The following is a 26321-nucleotide window of genomic DNA, read 5'->3' as shown; positions in this document are numbered from 1 at the left end:
ACCGGTTTAAATATTTTTCAGTGAAAGTTGCTTGATCAACATCTAGATCCTATAAATTTTGGAATAATGCCTTAATATAATATGTATGAATTTACACAAAAGAATGAAATAAGGTTAACAATTTTTTTTCATGCTACACTATATGTGAGCTACAATTCTGTTTGAAAAATATACCTGATCAGCCAATTTCAGAAAGAATAATTTAAAAAGGTTAAATATTGTTTTAAAGATAAAGTTAACAACCTGTTAGATAATATATAATGTTAGTTTTGTTTGGTACATGCATTAAAACTGTAAAACTCAAGGACACCTCAAAATTTCTCATACTTTTCAGTATTCTATGTTTTTTGGACTTAATTCAAAAGTAACTTTTTCCGGTGCACAATCCCACCAAATTTTATAGAAATGAATTCTGCAGAGTTTTACCTCTAAAAGAATTTATCATAAATGCCTAAAAATGAGATCCTGAACATTTTTTCTGTTAATATTTGACGATAAATTTGAATGTGATACCTATTTTCACTTCTAACACAATATTAAACAAAGCGATTTTAAATCTATCACATGTTCATATGTCATTGGTTTGTCAGATAAGTACATAATATTATGATTTTTATCCTACAAGACTCAAGGTTACAAGAGCGCAATTATTCGTAATGCATTTTCCATAGGATACCACTAGTGTTCCGTATTTTTTTTCTCGAAGACTACACAAACTAGGGAAAAACGGGTGGCAGTTCCTGTTACTAGAAATGCCAGTTTTGCATTACAACCAAAAAAAAATATAGGGTCATGCGGCTCAAATTGACCTAAAATGCAGTTAAAAAAAAATTGTCTACTTTTTTCGCTTAATGAAAAAGGCATATTTTTAATGGCTCCGACGTGCAGAAATTGAAGATATTTTCTATACTTCGTAAAATGTGAATATGATTTTCAGCAATTTTCAAACCGAATTGAATAAGCTTTCGATTAAATGTAATTCCAATCCTGTATCAACCAATCAGAAACCGTATAGGATTCTATTCTGAGTACCATCTTGGGGTAAAAAACTTGCCGGTAAAACGTAAACAAATAATTGCGCTCTTGTAACCTCAAACTTCTTACATTTAAAACAAAATTGCTCTAATAATGGCTTCATTTTGAGATTGTGTCAATACTTTAACATGCATGTTATGACTAAAATGTCCACACACATGTAACATGTGTAATATGAAGTCAGAATAGGAAATTAAACACACTATCTACATGTCTAAAATCATTTGTAAGGAGAGTTAACAAGTGATATATGCTTTATACATATAATAATTTCTTCCATAGTATGGCTATAATTATAGCTGCTAATGGTATAATCGGTATGTTCAACGCTTTATTTTATGGATATATCAGATTATAATATTGAGACTTATATGTTATAGGCCAAAATTTTAATCAAATCTGTTTTTGTCACTCTGGGTCAGAATTTTCTTTTCGAAAAGAAACAAAATTTTAACGTTCCAAGTCAGACGTATTATTACTGCTGAAGCAAAGTCTGATTCCCAAAATTTCTTCTAGAATTGATGAAGGAAGAAAAAGCAACAAAACATTGTCTGTACTCTGCAGCAGTGAGAAAAACAATCAAATTTCCATTTTGGCTGATTATTTTCTAATGAATGAAAGTCATATGAAACCAGTGAGTGGTGAAAAATAATATATATCCAATTCTTGAACCAATGCATGTATATATCATAAACTTGGTTCTCTGTGCACGATTTTCTAATTTTTTACACAAATAGACATGTATGACTTTAAACTGGATAATCTGAAACTCAACCTACTGTAAAATCAGAAACTTTTGCCAAATTTTTATTTTTTAAAATAAAGCAAAAGAATAGGTTTTGCAAAATCTTTTTAAATTTTTCCTATGCCTCAATCTCAAAAATTGTAATAACTTATATCAAATTTATATCCAATTCCATTGTTTAACAATGGCAATATTAAAAGATACATTTCTGAGTTTACAGTAACTATATATGTGACTATTCTTGAATACCATTCAAATGACCAAAAAGTAAACTATCTGGATTACATACTTCTATGTTCAATGTTGTGTACAGACGATTTCTATATCTTTTTTTTTTCTCACAAATATAGAAGTTTATATTTGAAGCCACACTATGAAAACAGATTTCTTAATCTTTACCTTTATACACATATGTGGTTTTTTTTCTCTAGATTTGAACATTATGTTAGAATGTGTACAGTAGAAAATCTCCACTTTATCATACATTATGACTAATGGTCTGTACATTTTTAAGGTCTTTCCACTACATTAGGAAAGACCTCATTGTTTTTTTGATATTTTTGTTGTTGTAATCCAGGTATTTTACCACAGAATAAATATAAAACCATCCAACAATCAGAACTTATTGATGCAAGCTTACCACGGTGTGTGTAGGAGAAGCTATTGGTTGCTGGAAATCAAATAAGTTCTCATCAATAATATTTTTTTCTATAGAATGGGTATTAAAACTAATTTATTCCCATTGAAAATCTTGATTTTTGAATTTCCCACATTTTTATATTTGTATTGACAAATTAACTATAAATGAGATTACAAGAATTAAGTTTTTTTCTGGGATAAAAGTTACAAGGAGCAATTCTGAAAATGTTCATTTAAAACATTGCCTCCGCACCCTGAATATTCTTTCTTATAAAGGGGCTTCAAACACCCAATTGGAATTTACAGGAATAACACTGCTTTTAATGAAGGACTTTACAACAGATTTGACATTATTCTTTACAACAACATTAGCCATCTAGACTTTTCCTCTTATAAATTATACCAGTACCCATATTAATAATTGGACTCATGTTATACATATAGCAATAACCCCAACAAAATTTTAGAAACCCTTAATACATGTAACAGTTAAATTTATAAAGCTCTATATTACAAATACATTTACGTAACAAAGCAATGGATATAAATTAGCAAAATATATAAGCGTGAAAAATAAAACAAAAATAAACATACCTTTTCCACTTTGTTTTCATCAACCTGTACACCAATGGATTTTGTGCTTATTTGCTAAAAGTGAAATTTACATATTTTTTACATGCCAAAAACTCATTGTAGATTTGGAAGAAAATTGTGTACCACTTTTTCCTTAGTTCTACATAATATTGCTACAACAATGGCTGAAAGTTCTCAAGATAAGTTTTAATACAAGTTTCATATAATTTTTAACACTATGGATGATCCATGTAAATTAGGTCGAGGACATATACTGATAAACCGTGACAGACAGAGATATACACTATACAATCATTTCATACACCATTATAGCTGAACTGCACAAGAAACAGACCCAACCACCAAAACTTCACACTTCACAATAAAATAAGGTCAAGGTCAAATGAACAACGCCAGATAGACATGGACTTCTCACAATCATTCAGCACATTAAAAATAGATGACCTTATAAAATCTGAGAAACAGCCTTAATCACAAAAGCTGAATCAATGAACCCTAATATTGAGGTCATGGTCAGATTCACCATAATAGATGAAAAGTGTTAATACAAACCAAAAACACTTACCCTGAGTGCTGCAGTTTTTGCTTTCCGTTTCTCATGTTTTTGTTGTAGCACAGTTAGTTCTAACATTTTCCTTTCCAGATCTCTAGCTTTGTTTTTCCACATTTCATTGCTGCCTTGAAGGTCATCAATCTTTCTGTGGAGATCTTTGATAGTTTCATCTCTGTATGTTCTCAAATACAACATGACCTTGGCCTTCACTAGCATTGATAGTTCCTATAACACAGTTTTGCTTCAGTTACATGCTCATGTCAAATAATTCATAAAAAACTTAAGGTGGCTCGTGGGTACAAAAATTTCAGCAAAAAATCAAACCTTTTTTTTCATTACAAATTTTATTTTTTACACTATTAGTTATTACTATATGATATGGTACAAAAATTTGTAAGGGTTCCGCGGAACCCAGTGTCTCGCCTATTTTTGCTGTAAATCGCAGGCTCAACAACAATGAGGAAAAAAATCAATACAAATATTCCTCTTGTTACTATTTTATGATTGTAAGAAAATCTTAAGTCCATTTAAAAGTAAAATATGGAAAAAATGGATTTATTTATTTACAAAATTTACTTCTGGATACTATCTTATGATCATAAACAAGCTTCTGTCCAAGTTTGGTACAAACCCAGGATAGTTTAAGAAAGTTATTAAAATTCTAAAAACTTTAACCACAGAGTGAATGTTTTGTTTCCCCGCAGAAAAAACTAAGTCCATTTATAGTAAAATACGGAAAAAATGGAATTAAATTTTTACAAAATTTACTTCTGGATACTAACTTATGATCATAAACAAGCTTCTGTCAAAGTTTGGTAGACATCCAGTATAGTTTAAGAAAGTTATTAAAATTTCAAAAACTTTAACCACAGAGTGAATATTTGTTGACGCCGCCGCCAACGGAATGTAGGATCGCTTAGTCTCGCTTTTTCGACTAAAGTCGAAAGCTCGACAAAAATCAACCCAAAAAATCGATTCGGTTTGGCTCCAGACACTTTCAAAATGTTTATATCATTGAAAAAGCTCCAAATGATCTCCCTTTGAAGCCAAAATGACATTTTTTTGCATTAAATTTGAAATGTCTTTTTTAACTCTACTTTTTATCATTGTTTTCGATTAAGCTGTACATTAACTTAATAATTGTAAAATTAAAACGATTTCTGTAATTAGGTTATTGTTTTATTTCGATATTACCTCTATTTCTCCTATTAGCTCAACAGAAAAAAAGGACATTAACAAAAATGTATGCTTCCTCCAGAGGCAGATTGTGAGCATATAAAATGAACGGTGACCCCATTATTTTATTTCATTTTTCTTTTAAGTATATGATAAAGTTCATTTATAAAAAATTATAGCAAAATCCTATATTGGAAAAAAAATTATTTATACCTAGGAGACCCCCTTAAATAAAAAATAATTAATATCTAAAATAAAATTGATGAGAAGTTTTTGTAATATCAATTACCTTTCGAGAAACTCTCCTGCTTTTCTTTGGAGATTTCACAGGTGTTTTCATTTCAGCAACATCATCATCATCATCTTCCTCATCTACATCTGTATCTGATGAAGTTTCAGTTTCCTCTGACTTTGACTCTGTTACTTCACTGTCAAGGTGACTTGCATCAGTGTCTGATAATTCCTCCATGGCTTTCACTTTATCTAATGGAATACCTATTTGTGTTCCTAGCTTACCTATCACTTCATCTAAACGAGATTTTTTTGGTTCTGGCGACCCCGAGTCTTCTGACTCTGCAGGTCTCTTTCTATCAGATCCATCGCTTTTAGTGTCATTTTCATTTTCTTCAATTTTGCACTTTTCCGACCCTTTATTATTTGATTTTAAGTCTGAATCACAGCTTTCTGATTTGATTGAGCATTGTTCATTATCACTTGTATCTTTGGAATCAGATGAATTTTTTGCTGAAGATTTAGCATCATCTTTCTCTTCATCAGAATCAATATCCATCTTCTCCTCTTTATCATCAGATATGGAGCTTGCCATGGACTTGGCATCCTGACTATCTTCTGAAGGATCCTCCAAAATATCCATTTCTTTTGTGTCATCTTGACTATCAGTGTCTTTTTCACTACTAACAGACTTTGTGACATCATCATTTGTAAGATCATTGTCAACTTTTGTAAATTTATCACATTTTGACTCAGGTTCCCCAACTTTACAAGTTGATTGGTCATTTGAGTCCGATTTAATGCTATGACTACTACATTCATTGTGAATGTCTGATTTTGAACTAGAATTATTAAATTTTGGCTTTCCATTATGAATGCTAATGTCAGATTTTGTACTGCTATTAGATTTAACACTAATTTCTGAGTTAAGACTATGATTAGTATTAGATGGTTCACTAATGTCTGAGTTAAGACTATGATTACTTGAATCACTTTGAGTTGAAATATCATCTTGTTTTTTATTATGAACTGAACTTATGCTATGGACACTAGTTTCTGAAATGATGCTATGATTACTTTTCTCATACTTATCACTATTTACAGACTTCACACTATGATTACTTTTTTCAGACTTCACACTATGATTGCTTTTTTCAGACTTCACACTATGAATACTTTTTACAGATTTATCACTATCTATTGACTTAACACTTGCTTCTGATTTCACACTATGATTACTTTTCATACTATGATTACTTTTTATACTGTGATTACTTTTCACACTTTGATTACTTTTTACACTAGTTATACTGTGATTACTTTTCACACTAGTCACACTATGGTTAGAATTCTCATTGTCTAACTCTAAAAGTTTATTTTCATCTTTGAGATCATCAGTGTTGCCCTTACTATCTAAGTCCATATCAGCTTCCATCTGTAGAAGTTTATCTTCCTCTTTCTTATCCAACTCATCTTCAGAATTTTTGGTTTGTGACTGCGATTCTCCATTACACTTTAGAAGTTCATCTTCAATGGAGTCGTCAAGTTCTATAACATCTGGATTTGAGTTTGTATCCGCTGTATAGCATTTAAAATAAGTTTAAAGTTATATTATTCTAAAGAATATTTTGAACAACATAACAATATCTTTTTATCTAATTTACAAATAAATTTCTTTTTTTTAGGGGGGAGGGGGTTTAAACCGTTTTCAAAACACTAGATTTTTTACAAACACATACATGTAGATAATCTTATTATATATACGATTTATAGTTTTCTGAACAATTATTGAAATTGGGTTGATAATCTTTAAAAAAAAAATCACTGTTAACAATTTTCCATCTTTATATTTGTCTAATTGCATCATTAACACTGATTCAAATTCAATGTCTCATTGCATCTTTAACACTGATTCAAAACTCAAGTCATATTACATCATTAACTCTGATTCAAAACTCAAGTCACATTACATCATTAACACTGATTCAAAATAAAAGTCTAAATACATCATTAACACTTAATGTTTAATACCATTCAATAAGTTCATTGCATCATTTATAAAGATTAAAATTTAATATGTGTGTTCATATTATATTAAATCTTGAAGTATTATGCCAAGTTTTATAAGGAATTACATTTTTTAACAATGTTGTATTTGCAAGTTTTTGCTAAATCAAACATGTATATTTACATTGTAGCTTTATACACCCACCATTCTAAATGTGTAACAGTTATAAAAATGTCTGAACTTTTTTTATTTTATTGATGTTTATTATGACAAATGAAGGTTTAAAATTCTATCAATATGTTAAATACAACAGTTTTGTCAGACTATACATACCTGTTTTTAAGCTTGAATTATTTTGAACTTTGTCTAAGTTTTCTGGTGTACCCTGAATATCTTTTAAATTTTCAAATAAATTGTTTCCTAAATGCTTCTCTGTCATACCATTTTGTGAATTACTGTTCTTGATAATATTACACTTATTTCTGGATTCCAATCCTATAGATTTTGTTTGAGCTAGGAGATTTCCCAGACTGTTTGCATCGTTTGAATTATCTTGGGGTTTCAATTTAACGTTTTTGACATTTGTCATGATATCCTTGAATGAATTCCTGATACTATCGTTAATTGTGAATTTTTTCGGCATTGAGAGTAGATCAAGGTCGTTTCCATTTTTCTGAAGAATAGTTGGTGTGTCGTCTAGTATGACCAAATCATCATCTTTCTTTTCCATCTTTAGACTTAGATATTCACTAAAGTCTAAGTCGTGCCCTGTCTGACTGTTGAGTGCCTTTAACCCAAGTAAACTCTGATTAAAGTTCCTATTAAACTCGTTGTTTGGATCAGCTTCGTCTAATGCCTGCATACAATCTTTTGGTTGTGAAGTTGAATCACATGTAGAATCCGACGCTGGCATGGCCATTAACTAGACATCCTGTAAATATAAAAGAAATGCTTATTGGCACGTTCTTCTCGGCCGTTCCGGTAAAATACGCGTTAAGCTTGAATGAGCATTATCACGTGCACATAAAATAAATCCTGATTGGACGATTCGTCCACTATGAACATTGACATAATTGCCAACCACAACAAGTCTGACCATAAACACAATGAATCAAAACTCAACCAGCAGTAATAAGATATATAAGTTATATAACTTTGATGCATTGTTATCACGTCAGTCAGTTATGCAGCATGCCGTTCAAATCTAACAAAAAATCATGGGCACTGAGGAGAGTGGACTCGGCAACTAAATGAAATGTATATAACGTTTTAAACTTTATATTATTCTTGTGATGTATTATGTACTGTGTCTAATGTAAATTTCAGTGGCGAATTCAGCGAGCCCCCCAAAAAGCTATATGTATATATATCTGATCTGCAAAAAATTAACATCTTCATGCCTTATAAATGACGAGGAAAGGTAACACCCGGCCACCAAAAGCTTCATAAAACCAGGTGGTCGTGAGATCTAGCGCGCCGGTTACGGTGCAGGCGATTTGGTGTCACGATATCTCAGGAGCATGGGTTCGAATCCCGGCGAGGGAAGAATAAAATATTTGAGAGAACCAAGAAAAATTCCATCGAGGACAATGGAAATTTTAATATATCTGGTAGAGCAAACAAGGTATGAAGCATCAAGTACTGTCTACAGAAATATTTAGCTTTAAATCAATTGTTTGCGCCGTCGTTGGTGATTGGAATCCCTATGCATTCGAAATTTTCAACGCAGGGCTGAGGCGATACAAAACATCCCATTAATAAGGATAATCACTATAAAGATGGATGCTTCACTGATTTCGTGGTTTGTCGAGATGATATTATATAGATAAATGAGAAATGTGTCCCCATGGACACAGGTGATGCCCCTGCAAGCATACAATTTGCCACCGAAATTCAAACTCGATCTGTGTTTTGTGGTAGTAAGCATTGTGTTTAAACTTTATATCATGTGGTTGAGGCAAACTTAAGTACGAGAACAGAAACAAAAATTCATCATTTTTTTTTCCAATTGTAAAGGGGTACAATGATCTATAATTCGTTAGAAGATCTTAGAACGGTTGAAGTGACCGTGGCCACCGAAATTTAAACTTGATCTGTTCATTGTGGTAATTAGCAATGTGGATAAGTCTAATACTATTTGGTTGAGGCAAACTCAAGTGAGTGAACTGAACCTAAAAAATCAGTATTTTTCCATTTGTAAAGGGGCATAACTATAGAACGGTAACTTAGCTAATTTCCTATTTATTTTCATTTTCAGTGGCTAGGACCGACAAATCTATACTATTATACTGTTTGTGTTCCTGGTTATGTAAGAGTATCATGTGCCGATGTTTGGTAATATTTCAAGGGAAGACATGATACTGTTGCAAGCCGCTACAAGGTGTTTTATAGGCCGAGTACAGTAAGGTTGAACAAAACATGCATACCCTTCCTTTTTGTTTGGTTGTCCAAGTAAAAAGGTGACATTTACTTTTGATGGTTTTTTTTAGATTTGAGGAATTTTTAAATCTCATAATTTACAAATAATTTGATTAAGCATGTGTATCAATACTTGTTAGATTCATTGTCTAATCGATTTACAATGACTAAACAATATTATAAGGCATATATAGAACATCATAAATCAAATTGAAATTCAGAAATAATCTGAAAGATGAGCTAAATCAAAGTGAACCAAAATAGTAGTACATTGTATTTCATTGGCCAAATAAACTTATTGTATTGTTTTTAGTAAAGTTACGTAATTTGGTCATATGCATATATCCATTGCACTATCATTCATCAATTGTTTAAAATTGACATTATATTGGATATGTTCAAATCATTGTACTGTTGTGTGTACTGACAAACACAGGTAAAAAAAGAGGCCTGATTGTTCAAGTCAATAACAATACGAATTCGATTGCACTTTGTTCGATCTTTGCCTCAAACATGCTATTTATTTATATGTTGTGTTTTGAATTTTTCCAATGTGATTATCGATGATGCGTTTTAAAAATCTATTGCACTTATATTAATCCCTGACCACATCTATATCTATAATACTAAAATAACAAGGTCCAATTTGTCAGCCGTTATCGGGTAAAAACGACAAATCACAGAATTCAACTCTATATATAGCTAATATAGGACAATGGTGTAGTTTAAAAATTACACCACTCCAGACCCTTTTGTTTTCCACATAATTAATATTGCCAATAATTAACAAGTTCCGGGTCGAAACCGATACCGATACCAATAGTATATTCTCCTGTTACCTATTACCTTATCTGTTTAGAACCTTTGGCGACCCACAGTTAGCATGTCTATAGTGGGGATTACAGACGAACGTTCACCTTATATAACAAACTATTCTTTTCGTCATTTTGTTTTCTTTCAATGCACTTGAAATTCTAAAACTCTCACCATAGACTATCTCTATCGTTATCTTTTTATCTCCAATGCTATTGATTGTTTATGATGCAGTTGAAAATATTTCATGAATATCTCACACACTGAGATGTAGTTTTAATTATGTTTAATGACTGGTTCCTTGCATGTCTTAAATGTACTGCATTAATCATTACGCACCGACAGGATAAAGATTGCTTTTATTATTCATTTTGTATTGTGCGAAGGAAATAAACTTTAAGAAATTACATTTAAATTGGATTATCTTTCTTTGACCGTAATTATATCTAAATAAATGGGGAATGTGATCATGGAACACAGATTATGTCCCCTCTTGCATTGAACATTGTAAAGGAACATAACTGAAGAACTGTAAAACTGAAGCTACCCTAATTCTTACTTGTTTTGTTTTTTGTAGAAGTAAGCATTGAGTACAGGTTTAATAACATCTGGTTGGGTCATACTTAAGTTGTCCATTTTTAAACAGCATCCAAATCAGTAAAAGTATTTTTTTCCCATATCATTTGGTTGCGGGCAATACTAGTATATGATGAAAGAACGGAATACAAAAATCAGCATTTTTTCAGTTGATTACAGACACTACTCTGGAAAGGCCAAAGTAACGCCACCAAAATTCAAACTTTATCTGTGTTTTGTTATTAGCTTTTTGTATACTAGTATATATGTTTCATAGGGAGACGGATTATTATATCCGAATCCCTTAGTATTATTGTATCATTAAATTCATATGTGTATGCCATGTACATGATTTGTTTAAAGTATATGTTTCATAAAATTTGGTTGCAGCAAACTAACTTTAGAGATATCACGGAAGCCCATTGCGGTACGTGCGGCCGTTCAGACGGACATGGGTAAATTGTAATGCCCCTACAGCGGGGACATAAAACAAAGGTTGTGATGTATATTTTATTTTATATTTCTGATTGGTAGTTTTTATTCAGTGTTTCAATCTTGTTTTATGAAGGAACGTTTTGCAGTTGTGAGAATATATTGGCTTTGATCATAGCTTTACTGATATAAGAAACAAATTAAACTTTCATCAGGCAGTGTGTAACGGGTCTATAGAAAAACACAAGTTACAAGAAGAAAATAGAGATTCAATCCCAAATACAAATAATGGCAGTTAATATATGTTAATTAACATATTACGTAATGCATTATTTTCCTACCATTGAACAGTTTCAAAGACGTTTCGGCTCATAATAAATCTTAATATTGATTCCATGTTCTTGATTTTTTTAAAATGGTACATATACTGATGATGATTTTAAGAAATCAGTAAATGTACTTGCTGTTTTAAATATACATTCCCGACATATCATTACTTTTCTATTTGTGTAATGGTTATTTGGAAATCATTTTGCATTAGACCTACATTTTGTAATCTACACTAAATCTCCTATTCTGTTGATCCAAGTGTCCACCAATCCATATTTTTATATATAACTGTTTTTTCTTAGGCTGACGGTTGCATCATATGTATCTATGAATCACAATCGTTCAAGTAGGAAATGTAGGTCGCTAATCTCTTATTTTTTTAAAACCATTGTTGCAGACTACACACTTACTTACAATTACTGTTTCTCGGAATATTTTCAACATTTGAGAGTTCAAGTAGTTTAATAATTGATAAACGTCTTTTTACTCCACATAAACACTTCCATCTCAATTCAAATCCACACAAATGCCGTATTAATATTTTTCATGAAATACTCAAGATCTCTCCTTAGATGTTGAGGTTTGAAAATAACAGTGTGCCTTGAGCTTTTATTCTCGAATTAGTGGTGCTCTGATGTCATCTTCGTCTTAGATATTGTAGTTGCCACAAATGGAAATGAGGAGCCCGACTTTGAAATCACCATGAACGTTTCGAAGTATGATTTTGTAGATTCAGCATTTCAAAGAACACTATTTAATGAAGATAAAATAGGTCTTGGGCTTCTGGTTTTTGGCGAGTTGCTGTCTATTTGACACATTCCAAGTTTTCATTTTCAAAAAAAAAGCTTTATAAATGTAGTACATCGGACGCACTTATCTGGAGGCAAAATCAGTTTATGTTTGTTATGCATCAGAAGTAGCAATGCGCATCCCTGATTTCATACACTTTAAAACCACATTGTAAAATGCGCTAACATTTCAATTATTTTTAAATAATGTCAGTTTCATTTGCGGGTTTTCTCGTTGCGTTGAAGACCCATTGGGGGTCTTGTGCTTCTGATCTTTGGCAGAGTTGATGTTTATTTGATACATTCTCTGTTTCCATTCTCAATTCTTTGATCAGTAAATAAACATTAAAAAGCGACTAGTCTGGCACAAGTATCAAATAGGACTGATAATTTCGATATGATAGAAGCATTCCAAGACCCTTGCAATGAACCAAACATGACAATTTGTTCACCCTCAACATGTTATGTTTCCCTCGAAGGGCACGCCCCTCGACCGAGGAAATATAACTTGCATCAGAAGTACATATCGTGACAATCACAGTCCTGTCTAGTCCGCTGCATCACAGTCAGGATACTACTTCGTCAAAATTATCTCCCCATTACGCCAGTTCATTTTCACATTCGTAGAAATGGAAGCCATTGTAGGGAAGAGGCGCTACCAATTATGCTCTTGGAAACCAATAAATTTATCTACATTGCACCGTTACGATCCTTATATTTCAGTTGTATTTTAAAAGACAAATGTATCAAATAGCTAATAAGCATCAGTTTATGATCTTGTCTGCATTGATTCAACTTAAAACTATTGTCTGATCGGTTGTCAGGTGAAATTTTCGAAAATTCATAAACATTTAAAAAAAAATTCAAATTAAATATTTCGTGGAAGGGCAGACTAGATTTTTTTTTAGTATATGAGGACTATAAACCCTAGTTATCATACACGAAAAATTATAATTTTTCGAGATATGCATTTTCATCATCCAACTTGAAAGACTGTCGTCAAGTACTCTCAGTAAAAAAAATAACTATTCGAACACCCCTTCTCTGTTTTTGTGACTCATTAGATAGGTAATTCACTTGACCCGTATATTTCATCTTTTACAAGTACTGTGATTTTTTTGTGTTATAAACTCAACCTGTAACTTTAATACATAACCAGATGTTCCGCAGGGCGTAGCTTTATACGACCGCAGAGGTTGAACCCTGAACGAATGGGGCAAGTATGGACACAACATTCAAGCTGGATTCAGCTCTAAATTTGGATTGTGATTAAATAGTTGACACAGCATAGGTTTCTGACACAGAATGAATGTGTTCTAATGAACTTAAAATTTTTTGTTTTCTCTTAGAGCAATTCACTATGCTGTTGAATATTAATCCTCTCAAAAAAATGTTTGAAGAAATTTTCTTTTTATTCATGAAATTTCAAATGAGAAAAATTGAACCCAATTTTTTAATCACATCCCCCTTTCCCTTATTCCAAAACTCATCTCAATTAAAATATTCTAATGGAGTTTGCAACAATAACTACTCATTTAAATACATCATAAAATATTAAGATGTAAAAAAAACTGCTTGTTATCACTGAATGGTAAAGATCATTTAAATTTATCAGTTGGTAGTAAAAAGTGAATATACATTCAATAAGATATTTCTTGCTTACTATTCTGGACAAAGAAAGATAACTCCAATTAAAAAATTTGCTATTTCACAATATTGTGAAATTAGATATTTCTTGCCATTGCACAATACTGTGCAATTGAAAAGACTTGCTATTGCACAATACTTAATATAATAATTTTAGATCCTGATTTGGACCAACTTGAAAACTGGGCCCATAATCAAAAATCTAAGTACATGTTTAGATTCAGCATATCAAAGAGGCCCAAGAATTTAATTTTTGTTAAAATCAAACTTAGTTAAATTATGGACCCTTTGGACCTTAATGTAGGCCAATTTGAAAACGGGACCAAAAATGAAGAATCTACATACACAGTTAGATTTGGCATATCAACGAACCCCATTTATTCAATTTTTGATGAAATCAAACAAAGTTTAATTTTGGACCCAGATTTGGACCAACTTGAAAACTGGGCCAATAATCAAGAATCTAAGTACATTTTCAACATATCGAAGAACCCAACCGATTCATTTTTTGTCAAAATCAAACTAAGTTTAATTTTGGACCCTTTGGACCTTATTCATTAATGTAGACCAATTTGAAAACATGACTAAAAGTTAAGAATCTACATACACAGTTAGATTCAGCATATCAAAGAACCCCAATTATTCAATTTTGATGAAATCAAACAAAGTTTAATTTTGGACACTTTGGGCCCCTTTTTCCTAAACTGTTGGGACCAAAACTCCCAAAATCAATACCAACCTTCCTTTTATGGTCATAAACCTTGTGTTTAAATTTCATAGATTTCTATTTACTTATACTAACGTTATGGTGCGAAAACCAAGAAAAATGCTTATTTGGGTCCCTTTATTGCCCCTTATTCCTAAACTGTTGGGACATAAACTCCCAAAATCAATACCAACCTTCCTTTTGTGGTCATAAACATTGTGTTTAAATTTCATTGATTTCTATTTACTTAAACCAAAGTTATTGTGCGAAAACCAAGAATAATGCTTATTTGGGCCCTTTTTTGGCCCCTTATTCCTAAACTGTTGAAACCAAAACTCCCAAAATCAATCCCAACCTTTCTTTTGTGGTCATAAACCTTGTGTCAAAATTTCATAGATTTCTATTAACTTAAACTAAAGTTATAGTGCGAAAACCAAGAAAATGCTTATTTGGGCCCTTTTTGGCCCCTAATTCCTTAAATGTTGGGACCAAAACTCCCAAAATCAATACCAACCTTCCTTTTATGGTCATATACCTTGTGTTAAAATTTCATAGATTTCTATTCACTTTCACTAAAGTTAGAGTGCGAAAACTAAAAGTATTCGGACGCCGACGACGACGACGACGACGCAGACGACGACGACGACGCTAACGTGATAGCAATATACGACGAAATTTTTTTTTAAATTTGCGGTCGTATAAAAATGATAGAATCTGAAGCGAGACGATGTTTGAAATATTCTTACTTTGTACGATATCAAGACAAAATATTCAACTCAAACACGCCGTAACATAAAAAGGAGCACTCTATTTTCTCTTTTCGATGCAATTGATACACATTTTTGGGAATTTTTTCTTCAGTCACATAATGGAAGGGCAGACACGAAAATTACTGAACTAATAGATTGATATGTTTTCCGTCCGTTGTTATTTTTTCAAGAAAATCGGAGGTTATGCATTTTCTTTCGCCAACTTGAAAGATACCCATGTCGTCGACTTGATATCTAATTGTTCTGCTTAACTATGTACTAGGTAAATTGAAAATTTATGCAAATGGTGTTTTTAAAATAAAACACCTCGTAATTGAGAAGAAAATTGTAATTTTGTTTGATTCTATTAACTTTTAAAATTTCTGTCACTATATTAACAATACAGTTAACATTTATCGCCTTCTCTAACAAAGAGCTTCGATTTCAACCTAGTATCCGACTGATCAGTACACGCTTTATCACCATTATTCAGTCGGATCACACTTACTGAAACAGGTAATTGGACCGAATAATAGCACATGTCAGATCAGAAATCTAATGTGGGTAATTAATTATAACTCTCACGACAAAACTTAGTCACAGCCAATATTGGAATAGCTTCAATAGATTGCTATGATTATTGGGACATGACAGACTAATATAAATATACGTTTATTCCAAATATACTTTAGGACTAAAACTATTCCTTCCAGTGTGTGTAGCTGTATGGTAAATGTGGAAATAGAGTAAAGTTATGGTTATTCAGATAAGTGTAGAGATGATAATCAAACATGTTGGATGTTTACTAAATACGCTGGGCATATTCGAACTCATTTCCCATTGACGCTATGAAATGTCCTAAGCTAGCAAATCCATAAACTTTTCAATTCTGTATCAAAGATCAAGGGAACGAAAATATATGCCTTGAGAAATACAAATATTTGTTTTTTAAAAAGCAATATCAGCCTTGTTTTTAAAGAAAGTCACTTCATAAAAAAATCATACCATAAATAGCATTCAGAAATTAGTTTATACCGAATAACAATTAAACTACAACAAAATTCTTCATAATATTTACACAAGAACAGGAAAAAACTCCAAATTTGCATTACAAAGTCTTTTAAAACTCTACAAATCTTATCTGTAATTATCTTCAAAATGTCTAATAATTGACAGTAAATTTCTAACTATATTTATACAGTCATACATAGCTTTTAATCATCAACACTTAGGAAACAGAAAATTAAAAAAAAAAAATGTGACTCCAATTTTAATTTTATGAAAATATATTTACCACATGTGTTGCTTAAGAATTGAATGCTTCTTTTTGTAACTTCATTTGGGTGTAAAAGTGTTGACCAAAATGCTTTTACGCTTTATTCTAAAAATGTGCGCACGGTCAACGCTTTTACAACCCTAAGAAGTTACTAAAAGAAGCATTCAATACTTATAATTACATTTTCATCTAGGATCATGAAAACATGATTTTTTTAATTTACCTGTGCACTTTATTGTGGGACCTCGTGTCATCATGAATGGTAAATTTTATTGTGTAATGAAGTTGATTAAGGAATAACGCGAGATTGCAGTGTAGCCAATCAGAATAACGTGTTATAATGAAACATACATATAATGTAATCATAATCTGATAACAGTTGAACATCATTTGATACTATACATAATTAACCATTTCTGTGCAAAGGGAAATAATCCATTCACATTATAAGTACCACTTTTGGCTACAAAAAAGTACGACAACTCAACAACGAGAAACGCTTAAATCGTTAAAATTGAAGTTGTCCTTCATTAAGTCACAGGATACAAGATATCTAAATTTGAAGATAAAAATCGTCAAAGCGTTATCATGTTGATGGACACTGTTTGACCTAATAAATAAATGCAGCAACTCATTTTTTTTTTTTGGGGGGGGGAGGGGTTAGTTATCTAAATGTTGATTAAAAATTAATTAAGTTACTATAAGAGCAAGAAATAACCTATCAAATTGACAGTTTATTTGACCTGCTACGTTATGCGACTACTTTCCATTCAATCAAGAACTATAACTCCTGAACGATAAGTATGAAAACAGAATAACAGAATAAAATGTGAAAAACATTGGTTGAACGGTTCATAGGTTTAAATGAAATATAACTCATTAACAGGAAAAGTAAATGTGGAAATCACTATCAACATATTAAATTTGAAGATCATTGATTATCCGATTAAAAGTTAATCCGTGGAGAGGATACGAAGTGGCATTGTCAAATTTATCAAAGGACAAAAACTCCTGAACGGTTAAAGGGAAAATCACCAATATCGAACTTAACCTAAACTTCGTCACCAGTAACAACATATTAAAATTTGATAAAGAGCTATGCCATGAGTGCATGATTCGCCCGTCGCCTATTACCTTCAACACAATGGTCGTAAAAATATCCGTTTTTGGTCTTTCTTGTTCATCTGTTATGGTCATTTCCCTTGGACCTTTCTTTCCTAAGGAAGAAATTATTTTCGCGTTTTCGATTTTTATTTATAAATTGACTAAAATAATTTGTTCTGTCTAAGAAGTAAAACACCAAAAATGTGATACATATCCAGTACCCGCACAGAATGTGTAAAGCGACTAGAAAATCAACCGATGTTAAGAGTAGATCTGATTATTGACTTCTTCCTCGAACTACGGAGTGTTATGAGGGGGGATAAGAGGGGTCCTGATCCCGAAATCCCGGGCTTAAAAACACGAAATCCCGACGTCCCGAAATTCGAAAACAAGAATTCGCGGATCCCGAAAGGGTCAATCCCGAAATCCCGAGCTTAAAAACACCCGATACCGGAGTCCCGATAAAGGTCTTATCCCCCCTCTGTTATACAATAGAACGTGAGATGGCATGACATATGTATTAAGCAACATCTGCTTAAGTACAATTGTAAATCAGTATTTATTTTTATTTTCAAAAAATCTATTTCGGCCGTATTTCTTCTTCCGAAATTTGATTCATGCGACCTAGTTTAATTCTGCAAACACACTTCAGTAACGTACCTTCAACTGAAAGTAATCAAAGTCCACATGTACTTCTATAAAACCATGTCCTTTTTTTTTGCAATATCTGTAAAAGAAAAACATCCTTTTAGGTAAAAACTATATATAACACTCAATAGTTCGTTTTTAAAAGTTCTTTTCACAAAATAATTCTTATCAATTTTGTTTGTTTACAATCGTAGATGCTGACGAAATCAGCACGCATATATATGTCTCTCTTTTATGTCGCAATAAACTTACATTTTTTTAATACAATATGATTAGTTTTATCAAAGCATAATACAAAGAGGCCCATTGCATTAAAAATGCACGTGGAAGTAGAGAATTGCCTTTTTAGTTTTAAAATTGGGGAGGGAGTGCCGTTTGTACGTAGAAGATTACACAACATTAATACCAACAAACTATGCAACCTTCCACGCTACAATTAGGTACTCGATGTTATTAAGGAATTGCATCAATAGATTCCAAGAAAAATTACAAGGTTGTTCGGAACCGTGTCTCGCCTGCTCAGTGTCTTATGTCAGCGTAAAATTTAATATTTATCAATAAAATAAAGACTAAAACATCTTTTTTTGTGCTTGTTGATATGTGTATTTCATTTTTTTTGGCATGATTATATATCAACATTTAAATTAAAAAAAGCACGAGTTGCCTCCCTTTCCACAATGTTAAAATACTCAACCGCGTACTTCGTAGTCACCGCAATAAACCCGGACCGTCACTTTATTTACCGCATGTTCATGATGTTGGTACCGCTTGTTATCGTTTGAGATCAAATTTATTTCATATAGCAAGATTTTTTCTCTCTCTCCAATTGAGAATATTTCCTTAGGAAACTGATGTTCCTGAATATTTAATATTTTATAAAAATTGGTGAAATATTTCGTTTGTTTTACTCTTGTATATTATGGAATACAATTGCCGTCCAATATAGTTTAAACCCAAATTGTATTCCCTATTTTGACACACGGACTTTAAAATAGGTTTTTTAAAAAGGTCACTACTTTTTTTATGATTTTTTTTCTAAGTTTTATCTTTTTTAACAGAGTATGATAGCTCAATATCGTCACACTCCAGCGAAAATAAAACCTCGACCGTTAGCGTCAAAAGAGCTGAATATCAATACCGCCATTTGCCGCTCACATCATATTTTGAGCTACCATTAGCGTTAAACGGACAAAATGGGCATCTTTGAAAACATATTACCGTTTTTGATAAAGATGTGGCGCACGATATCCCAGTACCAAGAATTCATACATACCTTAATCACAAGCAGCTCTCTTAAAAATAATGTTTATTTGAAGAGGGAAAAAGGGGGGGATTTGTCCGGATTAGTCATTTATTTTCATTTATTGCTACGCATGCTTATTTATCCCCTCTGTATTAATTGTTTTTTTCTATATCTGTGTACTTTTGTGTGTGTATACATTTAACATGTTTAGTTACACACTTAATACAGTCCGATTATTTGGATTTTACACTAATTGAAAACAATTACTTTTTTTTTAATAAATAGTAAAATTATTCAAAGGGATGTCAGTTCCATAATTCCCTCGTCTGTTAAAAATGTTCACCGTCGCCGCTAGGGGTCGTAACTCTTGATCTTACATCCAAAATTATCAAGCATAATATTTTGTTAAAATTTCATCAAAGGTGTTCGTACGACAACCAAAATCCTTTTTTTGAGCAAAATTGAAACAAAACATGTTTTAAAAAAAACCCTATTTATTCATTAATTGTTCGTCAATCTCGACAGAGGCATGTCACGTGACATCAGAGCCATATTGATTTCCCGGCTGATAATAGCACACCTATAAAATACACAAAGAGAAATAAGATTTTCAATGGGGCTACCAACGGGATGAATTAAAATAAATAATGATGGTAAAATAACCGCAGATATGTACCAACTAATTTATATTAACGACAGAGACATAATATGATGACGTGTAACTGCAAAAATAAAAATCAGACTTTTATCAACATACCATACATGTACACAATCACAATAAAACCGGGTTCATAAAATATTTTTGTTTGTGTGCTGACCATATAAGACCAACTTGACAACTGCTTCAGTTAATCAATACGCAAATAAACCAAATTCTAAAGATATGCAAGTCTTCGTTATTTTCTGTGATTTGTTACATCGATCTGATCGATATCCAATTTATTTGATATTTCTTTTTTTGTTTAATCGTATTTTCTTTCCGATTTATGCTTCAGATTATTAATATAATCTGAGACTACTATGTGTTATAGTAGTCTCAGATATAATATATGTCCTCATTTAAGCGAGATATTTGCTCACATTTCAAAATTTCTCAATTCAGGTTTCATAATAAAACATGACACTGCGGTATGCGATATTTTAGATAAGTCGTTTTTTTACATTTTTTATTTTTTTTTGTGGTTCGTTCTAAACTGACACCATACCAAAATAAAAATTCTTGTTCTTAATTTTTTCTTTTTTAATTAAAGCTGTTTTTTTATTTAATTTCCAAGCCAGTTGCTTCAGATCTTCTAATTGGTCATTTGTCTGCGCATGCGGATCGCATTGACAATTTAGGCAGCAAAATGCGGGGGAAATCTCAAACAGGAAGAGTGGCCAAATGTTCAGGGATTTTAGAGAAAGCCTTTTTTTCTACAATTCAAAATGATCCAAGACTTTAAACTAGACAAGATTTTCACGTGAATATATAATTAATAAAGATACGTAACACACGTAAAATTAATGTCGGAAATTTAAACCTTTAACAAAAAAAAAATGAAAATTTAAATAATTGTGTACGATACATATATATTCATAAGATTATTCAGTACACTATTCTTTTTTAAAACAGTTTCGGTTTTTTGCTGTATTCAGCTTTTACATGATAAAATCTCCATTTTAGGTCATTGAACATTTAAATATGTCGACGAATGGCGATATTGCATGCTAAAAATAAACGTTAACGAGGTCATGACCCACTTAGATCATATCAAATCTGCATTTTTTTTCTGACGTTTCCCTCGTATTTATAAATGCCAAGTAGTATATATAACATATAAACTTGCTAAACGTTTATTTGTGAAGTTATCTGTATTTTGTGTGTACCAGCAAGGTATATCAGACGTTTGGCTATTGAAAATTCTCTCCAACGTTTATAAAGTTATTTACATAACATCAGTTTTTTACATTATTTACAATACAAAGTCCTATTTCTTTAACTCAATAGATCTTAGGATACATAATAACATATCATTTCAACTCTGTAATAGACATTTAATCTTACAAAGTTGTTTAATGAAGGTTGTCAGTAGAGAAGAAATTAAAAAAATAAATGAGATCAATATATATATATATATATATATATCAGACATTTATTACCGTACCTACTGAGCATGCACATCGCATGGAATTTCCAACGCGAAACAGACTGAGAATCAATATTCAAATTAACAATAAATAGATGTATTACATTATCACACATACAGTATTGCACAAAACTTCACACGGAGATATACCCCAAGTATAATCTAAAACTGCGTTCGATATTTTTCTGTCTAAACATTTCCTGCAGACGCTTAATGATCCTTAATTTCTTGTGTAACTCTAATTATATTGTTTATTGTTGTCATTGAGAAAACAGGGTTGCTGTCCAATATTGATGCGTATACCAAACATCGGTTACATTTTAACCTTCCGGTGTCGATATTATAATGAAGCGTTAAAGATAATGTCATGTCTGAAGTCAATGATAGTATAACATTAATTTATTTGTTTTCATACATATCAAAAACAGACGCCAGCTTCCTGGTCCCATTATGTCCACAATCCCGTTTTATTCTGATAATAATGTGACAGTATTTTGAGGTGTACGAATTAAGTCCGAATACTCCTCCATTGCGTATTATCTGGCAGAAATATTGTAAACAGGGTGGTAAAGGGGTGTGCTTTCACGGAAAAACGTGAAATAAGACATAATTTCACGTTGAACGTGAAATAATTTCTGTCATGAACGTTGCACGAAATGTAGACTTTGAAAATAAACTTTTGTGACTGAGTCACTGTCTTGATATAAAAAGTATTTCTTGACGATTCCTGCCAAGTGTTTGAATTTTATTTGAAAAATACCGAGCACGCAAAACAAGCATTTGAAAATCATGATGCACGTAAAATTAAATAAGCAAAACACGTTGAACGTAAAAAAAACGGCGATCACGTTGCACGAAAATAAACCTTTACCACCTTCTGTAAATGACGTAGAGGAGTTTTGTCGCAGACGTATCTCTCTATTTTCTACATTTTGTATAAAAGTTTTGATAAGAGGTTAGAATATTTAAAAAAAAAAAAAACTTTCTTCAAAACTAAACAACTGTTCAGAAGTGTATGTTACAAAGGTGTGCCATGGGGTTCAAAACAAGCATACAATTTTTATCTGCAGTGTCATCGAGACTAATGGACCAGCTACAAAAGTTAAAACTTTCCTGTCATCCTTGAAGCTCAAGCTATAATTTGAAGGGAGAGATGCTCTTGTGTAATACAGGTTTGATTATGATTTTTTTTTAATTGATTTTTTTTCACAAGGAAAGTGAAAAATAATTAGTTTTTCTTAAAAATTGATAATAAATAAAAATCAATATTCTTATATTTTATAATATTTTTTTGTATCTATATTTTAATGAAAAATATTGAATTTTGAGAACTAGTGATCCTATAAAATAATACTAGTATGTTGTTGTTGGTTTCTGTCTTCCATATTTCTTTACCTTTTATGAATTTTAGCAAAGACAATCATGCCATTGCTTTTCTTATTTCTAATATAGCAAAATATACCAACTTCGAGATGTTTTTTTTATATATATATACATATTAAAGATAATTTAATTTTACAGCTCTTTTATAAAAGCATGCAAAGCAAACCTTTGATAAACTTCTTGCTATGTTTGTTTGGATGTTTAAATGAATTCATAAAACATATACAGTTAGCATCTCTTATAAGATAAAATCTCTTCAAGGAGAAGAAGTAAATTTTTCAAATTTGTGACTAGGAAATTAGATTTTTAAGGAAGTGATCTCTGATTTTGTTTCTCTAAGACCTCATCAAGATTTGTTTTCTTTCATGCTAATGCTTTGATGTATTGTGAAGTTTTTTCATAAGACATACCTGGGTTCTGAGTTGAGACTTTTTTCCAATTGGTCTGAAACCTGACAATTTAAAAAGATAATCTTAGGCCCATTAAATCGGTGCTTTGCTTCTGCGCCAATTGGCATTTCATTTGCGCCACAAACCATATTTCATTTGCGCCAAAAACTAAATCTTTCATTTGCGCCAATATTACAGGTAAGTACAGGTAAATACAGGTAAATACATGTAGATACAGGTAATGAAGTATAAAACATAAAAAATTTCAAAAAGTCTTTTAATAATAAAGAAAGTTATCATAAAATCATACAAGTTATGCTAAAACCTCGATAAAATCATACAAGTAATACTAAAATTATTTCTTCTGTTTGTCTCCGATTCTAATATGACGTCCTTATTACGCTTTGTTAACAAAGCCGTGTTCTAATGAGCACAAAAAATATGCTTGACACATGCGCAAGGACTTACTGCTTATATTAACGTTATTTCCATCGTTATCCTTTAAAATATATACATTTAGGCAGCTAACATAAACTTTTATTATATATTTTTATGAAACAACATATATTTATCCTGCTAGTAGTTTTTAAACTTATCAAATATGAAATGCAATGCACAGATTCCTCGAGAAGGAAACGGGAACAGCCAAACATTTTTACAGTAATTTCGTACGCTTCGACCTATAAAAATACTATATTCGTCCTATTAGAATCAAAATAATTCCTTCATGTCATGCTCTATGCTCATTTTAACATGGGTAGGCATTATATTAGACCACATTTTAAAACTCGCTAACGCTCAGTGTAAAATATCGACAAATATAATGCCTACCCATGTTAAAATGAGCATAGAGCATGACATGAAGGAATTATTTCTTAATTTGACTATGTCCATCTTGACACCTCACACTGGTCTGGTCATGTGAACACTATATATATAATTATAACCCTAGTGACCTCTCAGTTTTGTATTAGAAATTAGTATGAACTCACACATATATGTACAAACAAAAAACAAAATAAATCGTAAAAATAATATTTAACTTTTCCGTTATATTACCTGTCATACCTGTAAAATGGCGCAAATGAAGATTGTTTTTTTTTGCGCAAATGATATATAACCTTGTGGCGCAAATGAAAGGTTGGATTTTTTAAAATTGGCGCAAATGAAATGCGCCCCATTAAATAAATTGGTCTCACTTAAAAAAACTTAAATGTCTAGTTGATTGCAACCAGTATACAGGGGTGGATTTAGGGGGGGGGGCACGCCTTTTTGGGAAAAAAATTGGTTGCTTATATAGGGAATCACTGAAGCGTGACTGGCGCGGGCCCCCACTTATGAAAAATCCTGGATCCGCCACTGGTATATAAAAAAGAAGCTTTATTCATGTATCCAATGCAAAAATTGAACATTGCACCGGTTCATTCATTTCTTGGATTTCATGTTTATAAATATTTCAGTACATTTTTTATCGTCATATTTCTTGGTGAAAAGTGCTGCTGTTCTTTTGTCCAGTGCTTATTTAAGTATTCTTGTCCTTCATACAGATAACAATTTGAAAATCTGTGTTGGTATCAGAAACATAAATATAAATAGTGAAGTGCAGAACAATCCGTTATTCAAATTATAATCTGTAATTCTTATTTCTGGCCTGTTATTTTCTTCAGATTTCCTTGCCCTTCTGGTTTCATATAAAGATGATTTCATAATTTGCTATTACAGTTATGCCATTGTCAAAGATTGGGTAGGAAATTGAGTGTCTTGTCTTTCGCTGAATGTACATGTATATATGTCTAAGCATTGTCTAAGCATGGAACTTCTGAAGTATTATATTGAATATAATACTTCCATGGTCTCAGTGTCTAAAGCTATAAAGAGCCTGTATTATTCAAATACTATCCTAATGGCTGATTTGTTACAATTGAATTTTTCTGTTATTGATACTTAGTGCCGAGAACAGGCATTTTCTTCTTGTATGACCTAAAGCAATACCTATTTTTTTCTATTATGGCCTGGCTGCCTGAAACAGGTAAATTCTTCTATTATGGCCTGAAACAAGTATTTTCTTCTATTATGACCTAGAACAGGTAGTTTCTTCTATTATGACCTGGAACAGGTATTTTCATCTAAATTACCTGGAACAGGTATTTTCATCCATTATGACCTGGCATAGGTATTTTCTCCGATTCTGGCCTGAAACAGGTATTTTCTTCTATTAAGGCCTGGAACAAGTATTTTCTTTGTTTATGGCCTGGAACAGGTATTTTCTTCGTTTACGGCCTGGAACAGGTATTTTTTTCTATAATGACCTGAAACAGGTATTTCTTCTGGTCTGGAACAGGTTTGTTAAGAATTTTTTACATCTATCACCATGTCCTTTGTGTATCCTCTTTTCATTATATTTGGTAACAATTTATACATTAAATAAAACATAAACTTCAAAATTTATGTATGAATTATGTTAAAATGACCATCTCTTATTTAGAAAGCCCTGAAAAAAATTGTAGATGCGGTTCATGTTTTTCTCAAACATACATTTACACTGTCCAAACATTTTTAAATTGTCCAGATTATATGACGATTTAGGAAGCCTTGATTCTCATATTTTTAGCTTTGATGGACAGTTCACAATCATACATGTAAAACACCACAACTTCTTTTTTTGCACCTAAATAGAAATTATGCAAACATAAAAAATTACTAAATGAGTTC

General features: G+C 31.7%; 1 protein-coding gene across 3 annotated transcripts in view; it reads right to left on the bottom strand.

Moving 5' to 3' along the window:
- The window catches only part of LOC134725359 (activating transcription factor 7-interacting protein 1-like), a 38603-nt gene that overhangs the window by 5867 nt on the left and 6415 nt on the right, over window positions 1–26321 (bottom strand). Inside the window, exons 2-7 of one of the 3 annotated variants that reach the window (XM_063589109.1) lie at window positions 18481–18547; window positions 7315–7912; window positions 5032–6551; window positions 3579–3791; window positions 3014–3067; window positions 2421–2450 (exon numbers count right to left, since the gene is read on the bottom strand). In XM_063589109.1, coding sequence (XP_063445179.1) covers window positions 2421–2450; window positions 3014–3067; window positions 3579–3791; window positions 5032–6551; window positions 7315–7900 — 2403 coding nt within the window. In that variant the 5' untranslated portion in view covers window positions 7901–7912; window positions 18481–18547. The remainder of the gene's footprint in view (window positions 1–2420; window positions 2451–3013; window positions 3068–3578; window positions 3792–5031; window positions 6552–7314; window positions 7913–18480; window positions 18548–26321) is intronic. The other 2 variants (XM_063589111.1, XM_063589110.1) reach the window with 2 other exon arrangements.

This window comes from Mytilus trossulus, chromosome 7 (assembly GCF_036588685.1).
Source record: "Mytilus trossulus isolate FHL-02 chromosome 7, PNRI_Mtr1.1.1.hap1, whole genome shotgun sequence".
In the NCBI taxonomy this organism is placed as follows: domain Eukaryota; kingdom Metazoa; phylum Mollusca; class Bivalvia; order Mytilida; family Mytilidae; genus Mytilus; species Mytilus trossulus.
Note: the sequence above shows the minus strand (reverse complement) of the source record. Positions and strands in the feature narration are given on the sequence as shown.